Source organism: Chiloscyllium plagiosum, chromosome 40 (genome assembly GCF_004010195.1).
Source record: "Chiloscyllium plagiosum isolate BGI_BamShark_2017 chromosome 40, ASM401019v2, whole genome shotgun sequence".
NCBI lineage: Eukaryota > Metazoa > Chordata > Chondrichthyes > Orectolobiformes > Hemiscylliidae > Chiloscyllium > Chiloscyllium plagiosum.
In genome coordinates this window covers 16,423,973-16,447,524 of record NC_057749.1, presented here as the reverse complement: position 1 = coordinate 16,447,524, position 23,552 = coordinate 16,423,973, and the positions used below count along the sequence as shown (strand labels likewise).

The 23,552-nt window shown below is 39.6% G+C and overlaps 2 protein-coding genes across 5 annotated transcripts in view; one reads left to right on the top strand and one right to left on the bottom strand.

Annotated features, from left to right (window-relative positions):
• The window catches only part of LOC122542569 (RCC1 domain-containing protein 1-like), a 41,952-nt gene extending 19,877 nt beyond the window's left edge, over positions 1–22,075 (top strand). Inside the window, exons 8-9 of one of the 2 annotated variants that reach the window (XR_006309818.1) lie at positions 18,619–18,793; positions 21,017–22,075. Coding sequence is in view for 1 of the 2 variants with exons in the window: in XM_043680474.1 (XP_043536409.1) it covers positions 18,619–18,647 (29 nt within the window). In the remaining variant the exon portion in view is untranslated. Of the gene's footprint in view, positions 1–18,618; positions 19,600–21,016 lie in introns of those variants that run through there. The other variant, XM_043680474.1, reaches the window with a different exon arrangement.
• Positions 332–20,327, bottom strand: LOC122542571 (calcium and integrin-binding protein 1-like). Of its 3 annotated transcripts, none has more exons than XM_043680476.1 (8): positions 20,227–20,327; positions 8,355–8,511; positions 6,870–6,904; positions 5,603–5,702; positions 4,954–5,107; positions 3,941–4,059; positions 1,303–1,391; positions 332–633 (listed from the first exon to the last, which is right to left on the bottom strand). In XM_043680476.1, the coding sequence occupies exons 2-8, from the start codon at positions 8,403–8,405 to the stop codon at positions 612–614; spliced, it is 570 nt and encodes a 189-aa protein (XP_043536411.1). In that variant the 5' UTR covers positions 8,406–8,511; positions 20,227–20,327; the 3' UTR covers positions 332–611. The 3 variants fall into 3 exon arrangements, with proteins under 3 accessions (XP_043536411.1, XP_043536412.1, XP_043536413.1); XM_043680477.1 differs by lacking the exon at positions 20,227–20,327 and adding an exon at positions 20,016–20,206; XM_043680478.1 differs by lacking the exon at positions 20,227–20,327 and adding an exon at positions 13,758–13,911.
• Positions 22,076–23,552: the final 1,477 nt, after the last annotated feature.

Below are 23,552 nucleotides of genomic sequence, written 5' to 3'. Positions count from 1 at the left end.
TGCAATGTGATCTTGGAAAAATGAGCTTTCACCAATCCTGTCTCACTGTTGTACAATTAAAGTTATGGAGTGTTTCCATTTTGGCTGTGTCTGGTCATATTGGAAACACATGAATTACTTCGTTCACTCTTCTAGAAAAGCTTCCACTGCTTTTGGGTTTTGAGGAGTTGTCAGCTTCTAATACACCTGTCCCATTTTAGCATGAGTTAGGGAACTTGGGTAAAACATTATGGAGAATATGAAGGGGCAAAGAGATTTCAAGAGGGGAAAAAAAAGGGCAATTCAACTTTCTGTAACATTTTTCGTGGCTAAAAATGAGTCTTACGACGAGTGCTCAGGATGGAGAAATACCTTTATTGCACATTAAAAATATTGAGTTTGTCATTGGAAACAAAATTGTCACAAAATATAAAACATTTTCTGGTGTAAACCATTTTGAAACATGATTACTTTGAATACTGTAACTGCAGCTGTAGAAAGTGATGCTGTGATAGATAAATTATTTGTCAAAGATCTACTCTCTCTCTCTCATTCTGTACCCCATCTTGAGGTGAAAAAGCATTGAAGGCCGTCAGTTGCTGGAATCAGGAGAACGTTGATCCACGATTATTTTAAAGTACAATCTTGAAGGAGCTGAAAGGCAAACAAAATATCTAAATCTCAAAGAGGAAATCAGAAACTGTGACTGTTTACTTGCAAGTGTACGGCAGGAAAGCTAACAAAACCTTAGTAGATACAAGAGGAGTCTCCTCACTTCATTAACAAAAATATTGGGTACTTTGTGGGTGTTGTATAGCTTAATTCAGGAGCTTCCCACAGGTGAACTATGAGCAGTACATTTCTATTCGTACCTCAAAAATAGAATTTTAGATATGTCATGTGACCTAGATTGGAACCTTACTAGAATGATCTCAGCTGAAACATTTCTTTTAACACTACACCGCATGTTCTCACTCAAATCAGAAGATTATTGAATCTAAGATACCAGGACACTTAGCACCCTGTTTATTTTCAGCAGAATAAGTTAAAATCAGCTTTGTCCTCGTGGACAACCACACAGGCATTTTGCACCAGAGACCAATTACAAAGTTCCTGAACTGTTGACCCAGTCATGTTTAATGAATCACCAGGCTAGAAATCAAATATGCTCCCTTGGTGAATTGAGACTTTAGTATTCAAAACAGCATTCCTTTTCTCAAAGGACACATAATTGACTTGCACCCTTTTGGGCTGTCGCTCAATTTATAGCTAAAACACATTTCAGCTAGTGAAAGAAGAACCATTACGTTTTGTTTACTGTACCTCACAAAATCAGGCGACCTGGAGATGACATGCTGAAATTCCGAGAGGTTCACGGTTCCATCTTTATCAATGTCGGATTCTTCCAAAATCTGAATGACACAGTGAGTACATGTAAAGTATTTTAAAAGTGGATTGGATATACACCCTTTACATTTTCTTGGTGTTAAAACTGGCAAAACAATCTGAACCCAGTTATCGAATACAAAAAGTTTCTAAACTGGAGCTTAAAGTTTACCAATTAACCCAAGATGTTTTCACCTAATGACTTTAAAAAGCTAGTATCTAAACATCACAAATATGCTCTAGGCACCAAGCAATCAATAGGCAGTTATAAGCCAGGACCTGAAATGCTGTGTATCGCTAGATTTAAATCTCAGAATATTGAGTATTATACACATGCAAACTGTCTTTTGTCTCTAATTCTAGTGTTTGTTCTGTACCAGCTGACAGGCCTCCACCAATCATGAAGCTGGGTTGATGACTGTCTCGGCTATAGACTTGTTACTTAGAATCAAAACTGATCAGATTTACTTTTGGAATAACAGGAACATAACCTTATAAAGGAAAATCAAATCTCCCATATAATGGAATTTAACAGCTCACCAAGACTCCAAGCACCTTCCAAACTTGTAACCTCCACCATCTAGAAGGACAAGGGCAGCAGATACAAGTGAACACCACCACCTCCTGCAATTTCCACTCCAATCCTGGCTTGAAAACATATCACATTCCTTCGTGGTAGCTAGGTCATAGTCCTCTCTAAGGACTGCTGTGGTTTAAGAAGACAACTCACCATGCTACCTTTTCAAGGGCTTTTCGGAGTGGGCAATAAATTCTGGCCTGTCCACTGACACTCATGCTCTGTGAATGAATCAATTAAAAAAAAACACAAACCATGGGCCTTGGAGCTATATTATAGAGTTGTATAGCACAGAAACATTCTTCGGTCCAACCAGTCTATCCTGAACATAATCCCAAACTAAACTAGTTCCCCCTGGCCACTCCTGGCCTATATCCCTCCAAACCTTTCCTATTCATGTACTGATCAAAGTTTTGTTTAAAATGTTGTAATTGTGCCTGCATCCACCACTTCCTCAAAGTTCATTCCACACACTACATCATAATTGGTTATTTGAGGTGATACCAAATACCCCTGACTAATTAAAATCTCTTATGGTTAGTAATAAGTTAACTAATTCAAATAAAATTAATCAACTGGTGTCCTAGTCACAGTAGGCTCACTTGTTCTACTTGAAAGGTTGTCAATCTGTGACGTGAACTGTCCATCTATTCTGCCAGACCTGCTGAGCATTTTAACCATCTGCAGTATTGTACTTTTGTTGTAGTGTCACTCTTAAGTTTCTCATTGCAAGTGAGAAGGTCTAACCAGGCATAACTATGGAGTACAACTAGCTATTGAAATATTCCTGCCAAAAAATTAAGTATTCTATTGTTACATGTAAAATTATGATTTTGTCAGAGAATGCAATTGGAAATTTCCTTAAATTAATTACTGTAAGTTGTGAAATTCCAGCTGATACTCTTGAAGTTACATTCACTGCCACAAAGTTCCTCCATTGAAAATTAATGTTTGCGGGGCTGGAAGGAAATTATTTATTCCTCTAAACTTGTTGCTTATTATAAAACAATGTCTTCTGATTAATTTGGCTGTCAGTATGGGGTTTCAATGCCAACAAGAAAACTAGTGACACTTGGCGACTCGAGTTGAAAGGATACACAGGCTTATTTGGACATCGTTCTTTTAATCAGTTAGATTATGACCATAGTCTGCTGTTATTCACAAGGAATGGGTGCTTGGGCTAGATACTGAACATTTGTGCACCCCTTACCCTGCCTAGAATCTATTGCTAGAAAACAAGATTCAGACTTTCGATGAAGGAGAAAGTAAGGATCTTATGTCTCAAATGCAAATAAGTTGATAAGCTGACACTGATCCCTACTTGGTGACCCTATATAGTGCTTCCTTTAGGTAACTTTTATCCAACTGCAATGCAATACTTCAAACATCCTGAGCCAGAGTCAAAATTCCACCAGAAAAGATCATGAAATATTTAAACACATTACTGTTTTCTCTCCATTAATGGAAAAAAACTTTCAGAGACCAACAAGGTTACTGGCGTGCAATGTCAGAAAGAGATTGATGCATGAAGGATGATGAAACCAGACTAAATAATAAATAGAGAGTGAGCTTGATTTAAAAGCCCACTTTCCACGACCTTAAGATGTAGCAAAGCACTTCACAGCTGCTTGAAACACTGAGTTCAGACACTTATTACAGGAAGGTAGCAGCCAATTTTGACACAGCAAATGGATTTCTTACCTCAACATTTCTCTTTACTCCTGAACTATAAATACATTGTTCTCGTGCTATCATCTAAACTGTCACTGAGCTCATTGCATTACCACCACCTACTCTAAAACTTTCCCAGGACTTTAATTCTTTTCTTCCACCTACAGCTGCAGACTTAGTGGGGAAACTATGGGAGCAAGCAAGGAGTTGTACTTCACTTGTGTCGTACTGTTCTACACTTAACGTTCTATCAAGATTCCCATTTTAAATAAAGTTGTTCTTTTTAATATATTAAAGTTCGCAACTTTTCAGTAAGAGTTTCCTTACATTTTGAATGAGCTGGTTCATTTCTGCCTCTGTCAGTTGTGTATCAGATGTACCTCCTGTTAGACAATTCACCAATTTCTTCAAATCCTCCTTATCTAAGGTGCCATCATCATCAAAATCTGTAAGCATTGTCAAAATAATAAATGTTTTAGAACAAGCTTCATGTTAAGTCATTGTTACCCTTTAAACAGAACTAAAATTCTTCCATATGAAGCCAACCCTCAACTTGTGCAACAAATAGATGGCCTCCGTTCTATATCCACGATATATTTTATGTACTTTACTCCATTTTAATCTGGGGTCAGAGGTTCTTTGCAGGGACTACAAAATCCCAAGAGTGATAAATTCTCGAAGACCTCCGTGTTAAAATAACAGGCAACCTTTTATACCTTCCCCAAATGTTCAGTTCTGCGTATTGAACATGCACAATGAGTGTTTGTAAGGAAGGTCATTAGGTACTATTCTTATCCAAAAGATCCACATTATTAACAAGAACCATTAGATAGGGAACCTCAAAATCCTCCTGCTAACTGGATTCTGGGTTCTAACCCAGCTAAACTTAGCTGCAAAGAAAGGTTAGATTATGAGGGGCATGAAAAGGGTGGATAGGAAGCAGCTGTTCCTCTTCGTTGAAAGAGTCAGTAACCAGAGGGCATAATTTTAAGATGAAAGACAGGAGATTGAGGGGATTTGAGGATTTATTTTCCCCACCAGGGTGGTGGGAATCTGGAATACATTGCCTGCAATATTCTTGATTGGGGATTCCAGTTGGTCCCTAAATACAGGATAAGAATTCTCCTTTTTCCTCACTCTTATTGGGAAACAGAAAGAGGAACACTGAACATTAGCTTGTTCAGGAATGCTACAAACAGACAGGTCTGTACATGGTGGTCCAGAGTATATGGGAAAACCAGTCTGCTAAAGTCCACAAGTGGAGTACAAGAATTAAAGCACCGATGTATTTGCAACAGGCCATAGTATCTGCATTGTTACCCCCAGAAGATTAGACTAACCAAAAATTCTGAAAGCATAGTGTGACTTGATCTCAGGAGTTGCCGAATCACTAAAAGCACTCAGCATGTCTAAGAAATCCTCAAAAGACATACTACCGTCCTTTTCAATTGCAGTTGAGAACACCATACAGATTCTCTCTCTGAAGGGGTTAGCCTGTAATTGAAAGAGAAAAGTTAGTTAAAATTGTTGATGATTTTGTTACAGATCTTTGCAATTCTGATCATTCACAAGTGAGTTTTAACTGTGAATGGTAGTTAATCATCTTGCAGTAGACATCGCAATTCTGTCTAGAACATCATGGAAGCAGCCAGCAGCTGTTATACGAGAGAGCTGATGCAGTGAGTGTTCACAGATTATTCTACTATAAAGGTTGTCATGGCCAAAAGCAATCCTATCCTCACCCAGCAACATCTTCCAGGAGGTGATGAACAACAATGTTGACATTTCCTCCTCGAGCTCAGAGGACTTTTAACATGACCCATTTGCTTTAACCAATCCACTTCTACGTTAGCACTACCTAAAACATTGCAGTGATGTTAGCACTTCGCTGAATTGTTTTCGCTGTTGAGAACAACTGGGACATAGAGATTTCTCCAGACTGATAATTGAACAAGAATCATAAAGACTACTTTGGAGGTCTTTTCATACCTTCAGTTCTGGCATCTCACAGATTCTGTCCTTTGAAACTCTTGTGTTTTGGAAGTCAACCAGATCTTTTGAAAGCAGCTCCGCAAATATTCGATAAGCTCTTTGTGGATAAAAGAGTTAATGAGCATTAATATTTTAAACCTCTTTAGAATGGTTCAAAATAAGCTGCGCAAATTCTTCAACTAGAACTGCAGATTACAATGTAATTTAGGAGCAGGATGCAGGTTAATGTTTAAGATAAAGAACCAGTACTTGTGCCCAAAACTTTGACTGTTATGTCCTCGAATGCTGCCTGATTTTTCCATACTTTTCAACTCTTACAACATTGTCTGCTAATGGAAAGCAGGGCAATTAATGAATTAATCTTGTATTAATTGTGAAATCTTACATCAAGGACTTAAAAAATAGTGGATGTAATTGGATGCATTTTTGACAAGTTTATTTGCTCCTTATAAACCCTGCTCTGACCAGTAGTTCAGAAATTTCAGATTGCAATAATCTCTTATTTTCACAACTCTTTCTACCACTATTTAATCTTCCATTCTGCAGGGTTTGTTTCATTTTTTCATATTCTTGTTTAGCCATGCCGCATCCTTGCATTCAGTTCAGACATTAAAATGTTCTGGATTATGCATTAATTCAATTGAAAGATGAAAATGACTAGGAAATTTGTCGCAATCGTCGTGAAGTGGCTATTTATTCACAATTATCAAGCTACTGACTATATTAATCATTACTCTTTACATGTTATGCTAACTCCTTTCTAGGAACAGTTTCACAGTACCAAATTTCATCCAATATCTCACCCAAGCCATTCTTGAGAGCATCTACACATTGAACGTTGACTGCAAATTTGTGTTTTAGTTCAATATAATGCCTTTGCAGGGGCTGTTTCATTATTATTTTTGACTTACTTTAATCAGAATAGAGGAAGCTTTACTCTGTATCTACCCCCTGTGTTCTTGTTCTAGCAATGCTTGATGGAGACAGTGTTGAGGGAACTTTACTTACAGTTTACTTCCAGTTTAAAAGAGTCAAGTGGGCTTTAATTTCAGTTTCAAAAAAAAAAAGAGTAGAGGTAGCTTTACTTTGTATTTAACCCACATTCCTGTGCATGATACAACTGAACGAGAGATATAGGTTTATGCAAATGTTTGATGGGGATGGTGTTGGGGAGTTTTACTGACACTTTCCTTTCAGATTAAAAGAGGAACATTTCCATTACTCTACAGAGACCATGAAACAAAATATAAAATCCTCCACTTACTGCAGAATGTCTTGCTTTGTTAAAAAAGTCAGTTCCTAAAACAAAAACAAATCACATTTAAGCACTGGTGCTGGCACATCCCTGTCAGCTGTTATAGGACGTTCAGGCAAGTCAAGCTGTTTATGATCCAACCACTGACGAAGGATGGATGTCTTGGCCTTTATTTCATTCAGAAGATTAAAAACCAAAATGTATCCTCCATGTTTCTTACAGTTCACTTAATTATCACAGAAAATGCTAGAAATATTCAGCAGGTCAGGCAATATCTCTGAAGAGGGAAACAGGTAAACTTTCAAGTCAATGACTTTTCATTAGAACATCCCTAAGAAGCTGATTTGTTTTCAATCTCCACACACACTGCCTGACCGGTTGAGTATTTCTGTTTAGATTTCAGATTTCCAGCAGCCCCAATAATTTACAATTCATTATCAGTTTGGTTCATTCGACCTTCTCTAGGATCAAGCCATGCTTCAAGGCTGATCCTCCTGTGCATCAAAGCTATTGCATCAATAATGCAGACTGTTAGGCTTCATGTTAAATTGCTACAGAACTATAACGAAGGTGAGTAGCTCTAATAACCTTGGAGAAAGTGTGGACTGCAGATGCTGAAGAGTTCCAAGTCAAAATGTGCTGCACTGGAAAAAGCACAGGAGGTCAGGCAGCATCTGAGGAGCACCTCCTGTGCTTTTTCCAGTGCAGCACTTTTCAGCTCTAATAACCTTGTCAACATTGCCAGCTAATGGAGAGCAGGACAATTAATGAATTAATCTTGTATTAAATGTGAAATTTTACCGTGTACAGCTGGTTTCCAAATTTACATCAGGATTCAAAAATAGTGGATGTAATTGGATGCGTTTTTGATAAGTGTTTTTTTGCTCCTTATAAACCCTGCTCTGGCCAGTACCTCAGCAATTTCAGACTACAATAATCTCTTGTTTTCCCAACTCTTTCTACCATTATTTAATCTTCCATTCTGCAGGGTTTGTTTTGCCTTTTCATATTCTTGTTTAGCCATGCCACATCCTTACATTCAATTCAGACATTAAAATGTTCTTTTCCTGTTGCTGCAAAGTCTCATTCCCTTGGCTAAGTCAATAATATTAGAAACCAATATGCTCAGTTCATAAAGTTTAAAAAAACGTGCTGGAGAAAGTCAGCAGCGGTACCTGTGGCAGGAGAAACACTGCTAATGTTTTGAGCTCAATGACATTTCTTTGGACTTTGTTTTTATTTCTCTCTCCAGCATCTGCATTTATTTTAGGTTTTTTTTCATAAATGGGTTTGAGACAATACTGCAATTAAAGCAATAGTAATCATCCAGACCAATTTACAAATTATTGAAAGAGTTACAATAAATATTTTGGGTTTAAATTTATTCTAAATACTTGGAAATTATAGTTTAACTTATCTATGCTGGGCTCCATGTGGGGACAAATTCTCCCAAGAAGAGTTTTTTTTTGTTAAAGCTGCATTTTATTTTCTCACCTGATATTCAGAAAGTTGCTCTTTTGAGAGGTGACTGGCAGACCCCCCCATGTTCCAAATTTGACCTGGTTGACTTTGATTTCTGGATCCTTTGAAAAACACACACAGTGGTATCAGCAGTCCTTCTGAAACTTTGTCACTTTTAATTAAGTTGGACCTGAAAGGAAAAACAGGTTAAAATGTGTATGAAGATCTTTAGAACTGGATGTTGAGAAATGGATGAGTAACTTTATCAGGTGGAGGGAAGTGAACAGTAACAGGTAAAGGTGGAACTAGGGTTGCTGATTCCAGTTGTATATAGTTACTGGCTTTAAAGTAACTGCAGAGAACATTTTTGAAAGAAATTGAACAGATGAAAACTGCTAAATAATATAAAAATAATCATTTGATGAAATACAAGAAGTATTAACAAACAGTGACCATGTTTCACAAGTCATCTCTGCTTCACACACAGTTACATAATGTAGTTACTGTCTCAAAATGAACAAGTAAGCCCAGAGAAATGAGACACTTCTTAATATCATTCTGGTGGATTTGATTGAGCAGAATGTTGTCTGACATCCTGGAGGATGCCCATTTTAACTTCTGAGCCAAGGGGCTGATTGTGTTCAAGCATGGGTATTACTAAACATGAGCAACACTTCCCTTGTGGTCTAGACTCAGCACTTGCATCACCCATGGTCTGGGTTTACTTCCTGGTCAAGGGATGAGAATTTATTGTTCTAAACATCTCTGGTGGTGCAATAATAGTTCCCTACCTCTGGGACAGAAAGTTTTGGTTCAAGTCCCACCTTCTTCAGAGCTATATAACAACATCTCCAAACGGGTTAAATAGAAAATATCAAAAATGCCAACATTAAACCTCCAAAATGTAAGGAGATAAAGTGATGGCAGAAAGTCATGAAAATGAGAGATAGTTGCAGTCTGAAGTCAGTGGTCAGAACAGGGATGTGTAGGCTGTCCTGCACTGGATTCCTTTCTTGATTCCCTACATTAATGTTAGTTGTACAACCAACAAAGAAAAAACAAAATCAGTGGTGATCAAGGGAAATTTGAAAACATGGAGAAATTGTGATCAAATGGGGGCAGAGCAAATGTCATATTATGTAAGCCAGTTATTGAATGATTTTTTTTGTCGTCATATGAACCAAAATGCAGTGAAAAGTGTTTTGCATGCTATACTGGCAGATCATACCATACAAAGTGCATCAGGATAGCAGAACAGAGTGCAGAATACAGTAGAGGAGGTGCAGAGAGAGAGATCAACGTTAACATTTGAGAGGTCTGTTCAGAAATGTGAATACAACAGGGAAGAAGCTGTTACTGAATCTGTTTGTACTTGTATTTAAACTTTTATAACTTGCCCAAGAGAAGAGGGTGGAAGAAAATATTAGCTGGGTGGGAAGGGTCTTTGATTATGATGGTTGCTTTTCTGAGGCAGAGGCAAGTATAGATAAAGTAAATGGGTGGAAAGCTGGTTTGAGAGATGTTCACGACTCTAGTTTCTTGCGGTCTTTGGAAAAGCAGTTGCTACACCGCATTGTGGTGCATCTATTAAAATCAGGAAAAGTCCTTATGGACATGCTGAATTTCCTTAGCCTGAGAAAGTAGAGACGTTGTTCTGCTTTCTTAACCATTGCATTGACATGGGTGGACCAGGACAGAATGTTGGTGATCTTTACTCCCAGGAACCTGATACTCTCAACCATCTCCACCTCAGCACCATTGATACAGGGGTGTACCCTTCACTCTGTTTCCTGAAGTCAGTGACCAACTCCTTCATTTTACTGATGTTGGCTTTACACCATGCTGCTAAGCACTATATCTTACTCTGTCTCATCGTTGTTTGAGATCCAACCTACAATGGTGGTGTTGTCAGCGAACTTATAAATGGATTTGGGGTAGAATTTGGCCACACAGTTGAGTATGTAAGGAGTTTAGTAAGGGGCTGAGTTCACAGCCTTGCAGGGCACCAGTGTTGAGGATTGAGGTGGTGGTGTTGCCTATTCTTATTGATTGCAGTTTGTGGGTCAGGAGGTTGAGGATCCAATTACAGAGGTCTGAAAGTTTACAGGTGAGTTTGTTTGAAGTTATGGTAATAAACGTGGAAATCAATAGGCAGGAGCCTGATGTAGTACCCTTACTATCCAGATGTTCCAGGGATGAGTGTAGGGCCAGGGATCTGCCGTGGACCTGTTGCGCCAGTAGGTGAATTGCAAGGGATCAAAGCAGACTGGGAAACTGGAGATGATGTGAGCCATATCCAACCTCTCAAAGCACTTCACAATTATGGAAGTCAGAGCACCAGGCAGCAGTCATTGAGGCACACTGCATGATTTTCCATTGGCACTTGGATGACTGTGGTCTTCTTGACACAGGTGAAGACTTCAGATTGTCATAAGGAGAGATTAGAGATGTTTGCGAGTACTCCCACAAGCTGGCCACACAGGATGGGACTGCTTGGCCGGGGACTCCATTTGGGCCAGTCACTTTCCGTGGGTTCACTCTCAAGGCGGCCAATCTAATAACTGCAGTGGAGACCATGGGTACAGGTGTATCTGAGGTGGTTGGGATAGGTAACATCGTTCCACTGCCTTTTGGTTCAAACTGAGTGTAGAATGAAAGAGCTTAGCGGGTAGGGATGTACTGTTGCCTGCAATTCTGTTCGACTTTGCTTTATAGCCTGTTATGTTGTGTCATTTACACAGAGGAATTAAGGATAATTCCCTCTTTAGGACCTCCTGGTATTTCATCCTGAAACATTAACTAGAAACGGCAGTGAGGGAAAACAAGACCGATGAGCCAAAGCTCCCGACTACCAACCATTACGCTTTATACATACCTTCATACATTATAAATTAGATCATGATGGTTTGGTTTCTTGTTACAAAGACTACAATGTAATGGAGTGTAACCAATACTCATTCTTCTGATAATGGAACATAATGCTTGCATCGTGCTAAGTGGTTTTAGCCGGAGTTCTGACGATATCATTAGGTTCAGTGTCCCAAACGATGCTGAGGTCCCAGTCTTCTTTTGAATTATTACTAACTTTATAAGGTTTCACTTCAGGAAGTAAAAGTGTGTAGGAGCAGAGCTCCTCCTGGCAAAAATCTTACTGAGATTGGCTCCACACAGCTTTTGAGTTGCCTGCTGTTGTATGTGACTGTCTCACAGTGATCAAGGACTTGGTGACATGGTGCACAGACAACAATCTCTCCCTCAATGTCAGCAAAACTAAAGAGTAAGTCATTCACTTCAGGTAGCAAGGAGGATATGCTCCTATCTACATCGAACGAGCTGAGGTGAAGATGGTCGAAAGCATCAAGTTCCTAAGAATGAAAATCACCAACCTGTCCTGGACCACTCGCATTAATACAGCAGACAAGGCGGCACAACAACGCCTCTTCCTCAGCAAGTTAAGGAAATTCTGCACATCCATAAGGACCTCACCAACTCATTCAGATGCTTCATAGAAAGCATACTATCTGAGTGCATAATGGTGTGGTACAGCAACTGCTCTGCCCAGGACCATAAGAAACTACAAAAAGTTGTTCACACAGCCCAGACCATCATGGAAACCAACCTCCCATTCATAGACAGTTCTTGTTGCCACAGAAAGGCAGCCAACGTCAAAGACCTTTCCCACCCAGATTAATCTCTTCCAACCTCTTCTGTGAGACACAAGATCCAAAAACTTAAACATGTACCAACAGGTTCAAGAACAGCTTGTTCCCTACTGTTGTTAGACTTCTGAATTGAACTTTCAAATTTCAAATCTAATGTTGATCTTGCTTTATATGCACTTTCTCTGTGGCTGTAGGTTTTTATTCTTCACTCTTCAATCACCCTACGATCTTTGTGTCCTTGAGTGTTATGATCTGTTTGTACTGCAGACAAAACAAAACTTTTCACTGTAGCTAGGTATGTGTGACAAAAATCAAATCAAATCAAACCTAGTAATCGCACCTATATCCTGCCTGTTAACCAAAGGCAGACTTTGTTGTGTGTTTTCTTTTTAATTTGCTAAACTCAATTCCTAGCTATAGGAATTCTCATTCTCTAAATATATAAGGAATAGGTGTCCAGTAAACAGCCATCACAAGATGTGACTAACAAGTGCCTGATTCAAATAAAAGTTCCAGTGCCTTTTAAAAAAGAAAATCTATCAATCCTTCAAGCTCAAGTCCACAAAATTATTAAATGTGAAGTATATGAACAAAACTATCTTGAAGTAATCCAGTAGAGAACTCTCTTCTCACCACATTATTTATTAAGCTTTGATCCTTATTGCTATCAACAATTGTTTTATTAGTGACAAGGTCATTATGCTACTTCAGCTCATTCAGAGAATCCTCCACAGCAATCGCCACGCTCCTAAATCAGTTTTGGGCTTTTTCCCTGCTAGAAATCCCATCCTTATCAGTCAATCATCTTGGATGTGAGAAATTTTCTCTGGCAAATTTCAATCTCAGTTGTTCTGGAGATATGGTACATGTTTGAGGGCAGTTTCTTTGAACTGTCTCCTCATTATTCAGGGTCTGGGTAAGAATGCTCAAACATGAATAACTTGGAGAAGTTCCACAAATGTTAGCCACACCAAAGAAACACAATTAGGAGCCTTACAGCAGTAGCAGGCATTGAAATATTAAACACTTGAGTGATGTCAGTTACTGAGTTAAGGGACATGTTCTCAGCTACAAAGAATGTTTGAAGTTTGAACTCTACTGCTTAGAGATTTTAATTACCTTTTTCACCGAGAACTACCCAGGGAGGGAGTGCGAAAGCCGACAGTTAGGAATTTAAAATTTAACATTATACGGCAACACAGCTCGGGTTAGCTGACAGGCTGCAGGTTGGATTATTGGAAGACCGATTAATGTATTTCCTGAGATTAAAACGTTGGGTGTTAACTTGCTGGATGTTAGCACAGAACTTCAAATAAGAAAATAACACAACCCATCAAAGGGGCGTTACGTTTAAAACCACAATTTGTACACAGCACATCACATTGTCAAAGAAAGCAACAATTTTCCCACAGGGGAATATGTGCCCAGGTGTTACAAAACACCTGGAATGGCTCAGTGAGTAGCTCCGCAGCCTCACAGCGCCAGGGACCCAGTTTCGATTGTACCCTCAGGCGACTGTCCGTGCGGAGTTCACACATTCACCCCGTGTCTCTGTCGGTTAGTTCCCACAGTCCAAAGATGTGCAGGTTTGGTAGATTGGCCATATGGAATACACGGTTACTGGGATAGGGGTGGGGGTGTCAGCCTGGGTGGGATGCCCTTCGGAGGGTTGGTGTGGACTGGATGAGCCGAATGGCCACGCTGTAGGAATTCTATGAAAACCTTAGTACATATTTACGGCAATTAGGAATTTTAAAAAAAAAGGTAAACTTACCTCGAGAGAAAGATGCTGGCACAAGGTGACAAGCGAAATGACCGTAAGTTAAAACTAGAGGAACTAAATTCAGCCGAGGCCAGGGCTGAACAGGACCTTAACTATCCCAGATATTAAAGTTAACCGAATCATACTAATATTGGTTTGCAAATATCCGTACGGGAAACATTCTCTCAAAAGATAGACGTGGTTTGTAATCGAACACAAAACGCAGGGAAAGTGAGTCACTTCCAACAAGCTTCCCCTCTGCAGTTAGGATTGGGACTTCACCCGAGTGAGCAACTCGCTCCTCCCTCAGGGTGCGGTTAGGAACTGGAACAGGCGAAAGCTTGAGAAGCCTCATTTCTCTCGGTATGTGTGGGCTACTGGTTATAGTCTCCCTAACAAAACAAAAAGGATTATAACTAACGTAGCGCTTTCCACAAAGTAGACTCCCTACCATAAGCTGGGACTCCTTTACGGCAGCATAAGAAGCTGAGGGGTGGCCTTAGAGATGTCTATAAAATCATGGGTGGCATAGATAAGGTAGATAACCAACAGCTTGACCCCAGGCTGGGGGAATCTAAAACTAGAGGGCATACGGTTAATGAGAGAGGGGAAAGAGTTCAGAGGGGCATTTTGTTTCCCCACAGACAGGGTGATGAGTATCTGGAAAAGGTCGCCAGAGCTAGAGGTGGAGGTGAATAAAATTTCCTTTTTAGACATTTTAGACACCGGATAGGTATGGAGGGATGTAGACCAAATGCAGGGAAATGGGAGTAGACTCATTGTTAAAACTTGACAGTACGAGCAAGTTGGGTTGAAGGGCCTGTTTCCCCGCACAGACCTCTCGGACTCTATATCCCCAGCAAGGGAGATGACAAAACCAGATGGATTCAGCTGCATCTTCCTCTGGTACTAAACACTAAGTAAGTCCTAACTGTTTTATTCCCAATAAGTTTTCCATTAACTTGAAATTACATGTCTAAATCAATAGCTTGAATATCTTAGTACATCGATAGAGAGCATATATGAATAGTCATACGGCACAGAAACAGACATCTTGGTCCAACCAGTCCATGCCGATCACAATCCTAAAGTAATCCCACCTGCCCGTGCTTGGCCCAAATCCTTCCAAACATTTCTTATTCATGAACTTATCTAGATGTCTTTTACACACTGTAACTGTACCCACATCCACCACTTCCCCAGAAGTTCATTCCACTATGTTAAAAATTACCCATGTCTTTTTTCAATCTTTCTCCTCTCATCTTAAAAATATGCCCGCTAGACTTGAAATCCTCCATCCTATGTGAAAGATACAGTCACTTTATCTATACCCTGTGATTTTATAAACCTCTATAATGTCAAGAGTCAACATGTTGACAGGGTCTAAAGAAACATGGGGTGACTATCAATATCTAAAAGAAAAGGACATTAAATATTAGATTTGCTCAAGGATGTGTTGTGCTGATTGCAAAACCCAAATACTCCCAATAGTTAAACCACAGAAGAGGAAATCTATTGAAATGAAAACCTATATGGGCACTGTGGTAATGTCACTGGACTAATAAACACTTTGAGGACATGTATTTAAATTCCAGAATTGAAAACTAGTCTCCATAACAGTAACCAAGAATGACTGTTGATTGTGGGTAAAAAAAATCCATCTAATTCACTAATTTCCTTTAGGGAAGGAAATCTGCCACCCTTATCTGGTCTGGCCTACATGTAACTCCAGACCCCCAGCAAATCCCAAGTGGTTGACTCAACTAGTTTCTGAATGGACCTATTAAGTCATTTAGTTCAAGAAAATATTAGCCTTGCGAGTGACACCCACATTCCAAAAGATTTTTTAAAAACTTCTTAAAATTCTGCTGATAATGGTTCAACTTCAGAAAAGACAATTGCTGCCTTTGAGTTTAAAGAAATGTAATAATGGGCTCATGTGGCTGCAGTAAACAGGTGTAAACAATCTCCACATGAATTTCCTTTAACTCAATTCATGACATGAGCCTTTTGCCACTGCTTAAACAGTTTCATCAATCCTGATTTTTCTCTCAAGTCTCAATCTTCATGGCATCTTCAATTGTTTCTCATTGTTGAATCTGCTACAACACTGTTTCAATTGCAAATTATTTCTGTATCACCTTTTTGTTTGTTCCAAATCTCAGTCTAACAACGAAGAATGTATAAATCTCTCTCTCCTTTGCTACTTCTGCAGCTATGATGTGTCCTTAATAACTGTTCTGTGCTTTAACCTGTTATATGTTATAGATCTGATCCAGTCATTACCATTCACCTTGTCTCAGTTCTCAATCCATCCACTTACATTCCAACTGGACGACTTCAAATGAAGTAACTATAATCAACCATGGGCTGCTTTGGTTAGTTTGTGTCCTATCACAGAGGTTTTCCTGTCAGTTCCATTCTGACCTTCATCCTGGCAGAACTGTGACTTGAGCATAAACCTCTAGATTGACCAATCAGCGCAGTACCAAGGGTTGAATCTTTGGATATGTTAGTCTGAATACCACATTCACCTTCTCAGGTGGATGTATAAGATTCCACAGTGTTAATTTGAAGGTGAAGATGAAATTTCTCCCCACTGTCCTGGTCAAAAGTCCTTATCCCAATCATAGAATGATAGGATCTGTACAGTGTGGAAGTAGGCCATTTAGCCCATTGAGTCCACACCAACCCTCTGAAGAGCATCTCACCCAAACCCCCCCCTCCCCTCCCCTATCCGTGTAACTCTGCATTTCCCATGACTAACTCAACTACTTTGCACGTCCCTGGGCAGTATGGGGAAAATTTAGTGTGGCCAATCCACCTAACTTGCATATCTTTGGACTGTGGGAGGAAACCCACGCCGACGTGTGGAGAATGTCTTTGTGAAGTTTGCACAGTTGTCCGAGGGTGGAATTGAACCCGGGTCTGAGGTGCTAATCAATGAGCACTTCATTAACATCGGTTAATGAGGTGCTCCGATTAACATCGCACAAATAAATTATCATGCTACTGTCTCTCCTACATTAAAACTCTTTGAAAAGCACTTTGGAATGTCCTGTTGCCATGAAAGGCACTAAAGAAACACATTTTGTTGTACTTGTCCTGACCTATTACAGTTCACACATTTAATTCCGAATACATTGAGGATTTGCTGGACTACCAACCCTCTGTAAAACTGAGCTCTGAGCTCCTGGCACCAAACTCTCACCAGAATCAAACTGAGCTTATTCATTTTGAACTACCATTAAAATTATAGAATGAAAGTTCTCATCAATTCTTGGCTGTAACTTCAATCCAAAATTCCCATCAGTGCCAATTTATGAATTTAGCAAACTTCCTCCTTTAAAAGCTCACACGTTTTCCTTTCACCAATAATGAAACACAAGCAGCTATTTATTATTGCTGTGTATGAGGAAACAATGCAGTACTGAACTGTGGAAGCATTGTAAAGTAATAAACAAACAAATGTTGACCTGCTATCAGTTCTGCTCACTGGCTCTTTATGCAAATTATAGCTGTACTATTGAAATCTCAGTAATCATCCACTTAACTCTTGCAAACTCTTTCAAATTACTAACAGGATGTAGGACTCCTGGGAACAGAGTCAATAAAATAATTTTACTAAAACTATGACTAACCGCATTCAAATCTGAACTCTATATCAGTGTTTTGTCATGCATTGGGCTTCCTGGGTGACCAGTTACTCAAAACCAGAAGGGGATTCACAAATACTATGACAATAATTCCATTTTCAACTCCCATGTTTCCTTTTCACTAATGACATTGTCAAAATATTATGATATTAATACTGAGCCTGTGTTCTAAATCCTATTCCCTGAAAGACTCAGGCTTGAGTCTTCTTGAGTTTTCTAATAAATGAATGTTAAGAAAAACGTACAAGTTATGAGTTGGCCACTTGGCCCCTTTAACCTACTTCACCATTCAATAACAGCATGGCTGATTTGATTATCCACATATCCACCTACCCCTGATAATCACCTTTCATCCTATTACTACTCAAGAATCTATCCACCTCTATTTTAAAAGTATCAAAAAGATTCTAGTTATGCAATTTCTGAGGAAGAATGTTCCAACGACTCATGACTGTCAGAGGGGAAAAAAAAGTACCTCATCTCTGACTCTGACACTTTTTAAACAGTCGCTTAAACTTCTAGATTCTCTCGTTAGAGATGTTCATTCTACATCCACCCTGTTAAGACTCTTTATATAAATGATCTTATATGTTTCAGTCAAGGTGCCTCTTACTCTTCTAATCTCCAATGGATACAAGCCCAGCATGACCAAACTTTCCTCATAAGACAACCTGCCCATTCCAGGTAGTCTAGAAACGTAGGAAGGTATGTTGTGAAAACATAAGGAAGTTAGACATAGACATAGAACATTACAGTGCAGTACAGGCCCTTCAGCCTTCAATGGTGTGCTGACCTATGGAACCAATCTGAAGCCAATCCATCCTACACTATTCCATTTTCATCCATATGTTTATCCAATGACTATTTAAATGCCCTTAAAGTTGGTGAGTCTACTACTATTGCAGGCAGTGCATTCCACACCCCTATTACTCTGAGTAAAGAACCTACTTCTGACATCTGTCCCATATATATCACCCCTCACTTTAAAGCTATGCCTCCTTGTGCTAGCTATCACCATCTGAGGAAAAAGAATCTCACTGTTGCTTTTTGGAGCTGTGAGGGGGAAAATTCAAGACTGAGTGGCACTGACAATCTACTCAATTAAGAAAATTCTACCTGACAATAGCTCTTTGATTGGCAGAGCTACAGTGTTAGAAAGGCAGTGAGAGAGAAAATTTGAGACCCTATAACCTAAAAGCATTTCTCTCTCTGTGTAGGAAAGCAGCATAAGAACCAAGAAAGCTGAAAATGAATCATTCTAAGAAGACCCAGCATTGAATCAAAGAAAGATCATTACAGACAAACAACTGCATGTCATCAGTGCTGAAAATTAAAAAAAAGACAATCACAATTGTTATGGACCAGGCCAGAAGCCTCAAAATATTTAAGAAGGTAGCCTAGACCCTAATGTTTTCATTGCAGATGGATATAGGCAGGTTGAGTGAATGTGTAAAAATCTGACAGGCAGAGAGTACAAGGTAGGAAAAGGAGAAAACGCTCACTTTTTAATTCTTTCTGTCAAAAGCAGAATATTACTTAAACAGACAATGCAGAACTGAGAAATGCAGAGAGATTTAGAGGTAATGGTATATGAGTCACAAAAGGTTAGTGAACCAATACAACATGTATCAAGGATATTGTTTTCTAATACAAGAGGAATTGAACATAAAAGTAAGAATATTATTCCTCCAGTTATACAGGACATTAGTGAGACCATATCTTCAAAATTGGTTGCAGTTTTGTCTCCTTATTTAGCGATGTAAATATATTAGGGAAGGTATACAAGATTGATACCTGAAATCACTGGGTTTTCTCATAAGGAACGGTTGGACAGACCAGGCTTGTTTCCACAAGAGTTTAGTAGAACGAGGGGTGACTTGGTTGAATAGTCTTGACAAGGTAGACGTGGAAAGGACGTTTCCTTGTGTGGGTCAGTCCGGAGTTAGGGAGCATCATTTTAAAACTGGGGGTCACCATCTCAGGACAGCAGTGAGAAGAATCATCTTCTCAGTATCTCCCCTCTCCAGACATTTCAGAATAACTCATTCTAATTCCACGAATGCTCAATCTTTCAGAACGCAAACCCTTTCTTTCCAAGGATTGACCTTGTGAACCCTCTCTGGACCACATCCAGTGTAACTAACAGACTGTGAATCAACTTTCCCTTGGTCACAGATTCCCTCATTGGCGTTGGGGAGAGAGGAAAGGTTTTGAGTGGAATTGGAAAGACGGGGGTGGGGGGGGGGGAAGAAATTGAGAAAGAGTGTTCTGTCCCAAAGAAAATATCCAGTCTGTCTTGAGTCAAACTCCTCCGAGGTGGTTCAGTTGGAAATTGCGGAGTTGGGCAGACGGATCAGGAGAAGCTAGCGGGCAGCAAACACTAACGCAGCCACTGACTTCCAAATGTCCACTTACTTTATGGGTTTCTCAGCCAAACCTTCTCCCACAAAAAAAACTGTTGTCTCTCTCCTTCCCCACCCCCAAACAAACTTTACAGCAATGTCAAAGTAGGAGATAAATATTGTTCTTTTTAAGACTCTGTTCCAGCACTAGTCTCAGACTTGCTTCTCTCTCTCTCTCTAGGTTGCTCCTTTGCTCAGAGTCACCGGGTTACCTGCTAGGATCCCCCCCCAGCGCTGCGTCGCTCCGTTCGGTCTGGGAAAGCAGGAGGGGCCGTTCCTTTTCAGATGGGATCCCGGGGCTGGGAAGCAGCGGCTCAGAGCCCGACAGAGAGAGGGATGGGAGCGGGAGGAAACTAGAGTTACTCAAAAGGGAAAGTAAAGTCCAACATTTAAAATAGAACCGAGTTTCAAAACTTTACTGACCTGAGAACAACTTAACGCGGAAGTTGGGGAAAGATTCCAGAAAGGGGCTCCGCAGAGCCACCTATTGTTGCAGTTCCACAAGAGCAGCATGAGACCATTCGGGCCATCGCGTCTGCACCTGGTTCACATGTTCCTCAACCCCACGGGGGACTAAAAGATTGTTGTTTAGAAAGTTACATATCTCAATAGGAATAAAACAATTAAAATAGCGACGTTTATAGGGAAACAACATTATAACGGAGCCAACTAGACCGTCAGCTCGGAAATAGAGAGGACTGTAGATGCTGGAAAGTCAGAGTCCGTGGAATATGGAGCTGTGCTTTTTCCAGTTCCACGTTTTATCGACTGTTATTCCAGCTTAGCACAGCAGAAGGAATTGGAAATTCCGACACAATTTTTAATGGGGAAAGACAAGCCTATGTTGGCCTAAACCACAATTATTTGTATACAGGAAATTCAGATCCAATGCAGCACTTTGAGTATATAAATGCATATTGTGACGAAAGATAGTTAATGCACATATTTTGCGACTTGGATTTTAAAATAGAGGCAGATGGATATAGGCTAGTTTTTATATAATAAAAATTAAATAATAAAATGAGTCAGAATGTGCTTTTGAACAGTGAGTGCATCAATTCCAAGAAAGCATTTGATTGCAGGTTAATGCATGTAATGTTTATATGGCTGAGTTTACAACAGACCAAGTGTGCCAGCATCTGAAAAGAGAAAGTAGATTTAATGCTCAGGTGGGTGACTGGACTGGGACGTTAACTCTGCTTTCTCTTCACAGATGCTGCATGAACCTTACACAATTCTGATGGTCTAAACATTTTCAATTCTAACAACTTGAAGATTTCTACTCAAACATTTCAGGCTTTGAAGCTCCACAAACAGAATTGCCTCTGGAGAGGGCAGTGTAACAAGCTGCCTGCTCAGCCTCCTAAACAGGAGTCCATATATTATTTGGAAATGTATCACCATAAAGTTAACAAGCAGCATTGGAAAGTAGACCACTGCACTGATATCTGTATTCAGTCATGATCAACTACAATTCTTGATGTGCACCATGTTCTTGTAATGTGCCTCTTAGTATTGAGTAAATATGATTCACTTGCTTTTATAAATTATATTTAATAAGACATTGCAATGAAGTACAGGCACCAATTCAATTCATGAAAATTATAACACATACATAAAAGTGCAATTGGTGGTACCCATCCAACCTATTCCCTACATTTTGATTAAACATTTTTCAAGTAATTATCCAGTTTCCCTTAAAATTTGTGCATACTCCTTGGCCTTTTTAATTACAGTTTAAATCAAAGCTCACCCTAGGAACCATGACAGTATTTAATGCCCGAACATCACAAACACAGATGATCTGGTTGTTTCTGGGCACTTTATGCGCAAATCAGCAGCTGTGTTTCAAACATTATAACAATACCCACACATTTTAAAAGTACTTAATTGGCAGTAAAATACTTCAAAATGTTCCAATGTGGCAGAAGGGTCCATAGAAATGTCTTTCTTTAAAGGCCCCACCTGTGGAATGTATCCCATACTTGAACATCTTCACGTGGAACACAGGAATGTGCGGGAATTTTTATTTTAATCATCCATCTTTGTATGTCCACATTACATGAACTTTATGTAACAAACACCAAACAGAAATCGATTATTTAATGGACTATGCAATTGTTCAATCACCTTTATAAAAGAAAGTCAACATAAAGTTCCCCTGAGTTTTCCAAAAGTTAGGAAGAATGATTAATTGCTTCTGAAAACAATGGTTAATGAAGATCCTATTCTTCAGTCTGTACATCATAATTTCACTCAGAGACAGTGATGTTCCAAACTATTTTCACCCATTGGCATCTTCAATCAACATTTCAGAAATGTCAGTACATGTGGCTGTCAATGCTACTGAAAATGTTTACCCATTCACTGTTTTCCACACTCCAATGCTGATCATTTGATGAAAAATCAGAATTCTCCAAGTCCTAAATGTTTCTCAATAGTGAAGTGGGGTTTGAGTCTGACAAAGGCATTGCACAGAGACGGGTCTCAAATAGAGAATTCCCCTCCTTGCCCTCTGAAGATTGTGACTTATACTGCAAATTCATCTCCCAATTTCTGGCTGTGCTTCACTGACCACTTCGAGCAGGGGTTTCAATTGTATCGCGAGGCTGCTCATCAGTGGGAGAGTAGGGTTGTTGGCCAACTCTCATTGGATGTCCAAGTGCATGTCTTTCCTCAAAAGGAGTCACCACACAGATCAAAACCTCTAACAGTGAGCCTCTGTCTTGGTAAACATTTAAGCAGCCGATTCAATTCCTGAACTCAAGTAAATTAAACATATATCATGCACACGTGAGCATCCAGCATCTGTTTTGCTATTTACCTTAGCTTTGTGGCACAAAGGAATTGCAGTGACCATTTAGGAATTCAAGAAATGCTGGAATCCATTATGGTCAGCCAAGGCATTGGTAACACTGTGTAGATAAAATACACTTTACTCAAGAAATCGTTATACGACTAGCAGTTCAGAAAAGTGATTTCTTCTTGAGGCAACTTATCTTAGGTGGTCAATTTGGATCTATGTCCACTGGAGTTTAGAAGAATGACAGGAATTCTAACAAGTATCACGAGTTGGTCATTCAGACTCTCAAATCTTACTGAAACACACAAGATCCTGGGGACTTGACAGGGTGGATGTTGTGGGGATGATCCCTCCCCCTTAAAAGGAGAGATCAGAGACAGAGAATCCAACTTAAAGATAAGGGGTCTCCCATTTAAGACACAGGTGAGAACATTTTTTCCTCAATTAAGGATCTGTGGAACTCTTTGTTGGAGTGATGGAGGCACAGAGTTATCGAATATGTTAAAAAGGAGATATTGTGAAACTTGAAAGGGTTCAGAAAAGATTTACAAGGATGTTGCCAGGGTTGGAGGATTTGAGCTATTGGGAGAGTCTGAACAGGTTGGGGCTGTTTTCCCTGAAGCATCAGAGGCTGAGGGGTGACATTATTATAGAGATTTACAAAATTATGAGGGGCATGGATAGGATAAATAGGCAAAGTTTTTTCCCTGGGGTCAGGGAGTCCAGAATTAGAGGGTTTAGGGCGAGAGGGGAAAGATATAAAAGAGACCTATGGGGCAACATTTTCACTCAGAGGGTGGTACGTGAATGAAATGCGCTGCCAGAGGATGTGGTGGAGGCTGGTACAATTGCAACATTTAAGAGGCATTTGGATGGATACATGAATAGGAAGGATTTGGAGGGATATGGGCCAGGTGCTGGCAGGTGGGATTAGATTGGGTTAGGA

Bases quoted from the DNA above. Each gene is read 5' to 3' on its own strand.
- LOC122542571 (XM_043680476.1), bottom strand. From the start codon at position 8,405: ATGGGGGGGTCTGCCAGTCACCTCTCAAAAGAGCAACTTTCTGAATAT. The intron at 1,392-3,940 runs GTAAGGAAACTC...TGTGTCATTCAG, and splicing joins TGAACCAGCTCATTCAAAAT to ATTTTGGAAGAATCCGACAT. The intron at 634-1,302 runs GTACAGTAAACA...TTTGCCTTTCAG, and splicing joins AGGTCGCCTGATTTTGTGAG to CTCCTTCAAGATTGTACTTT.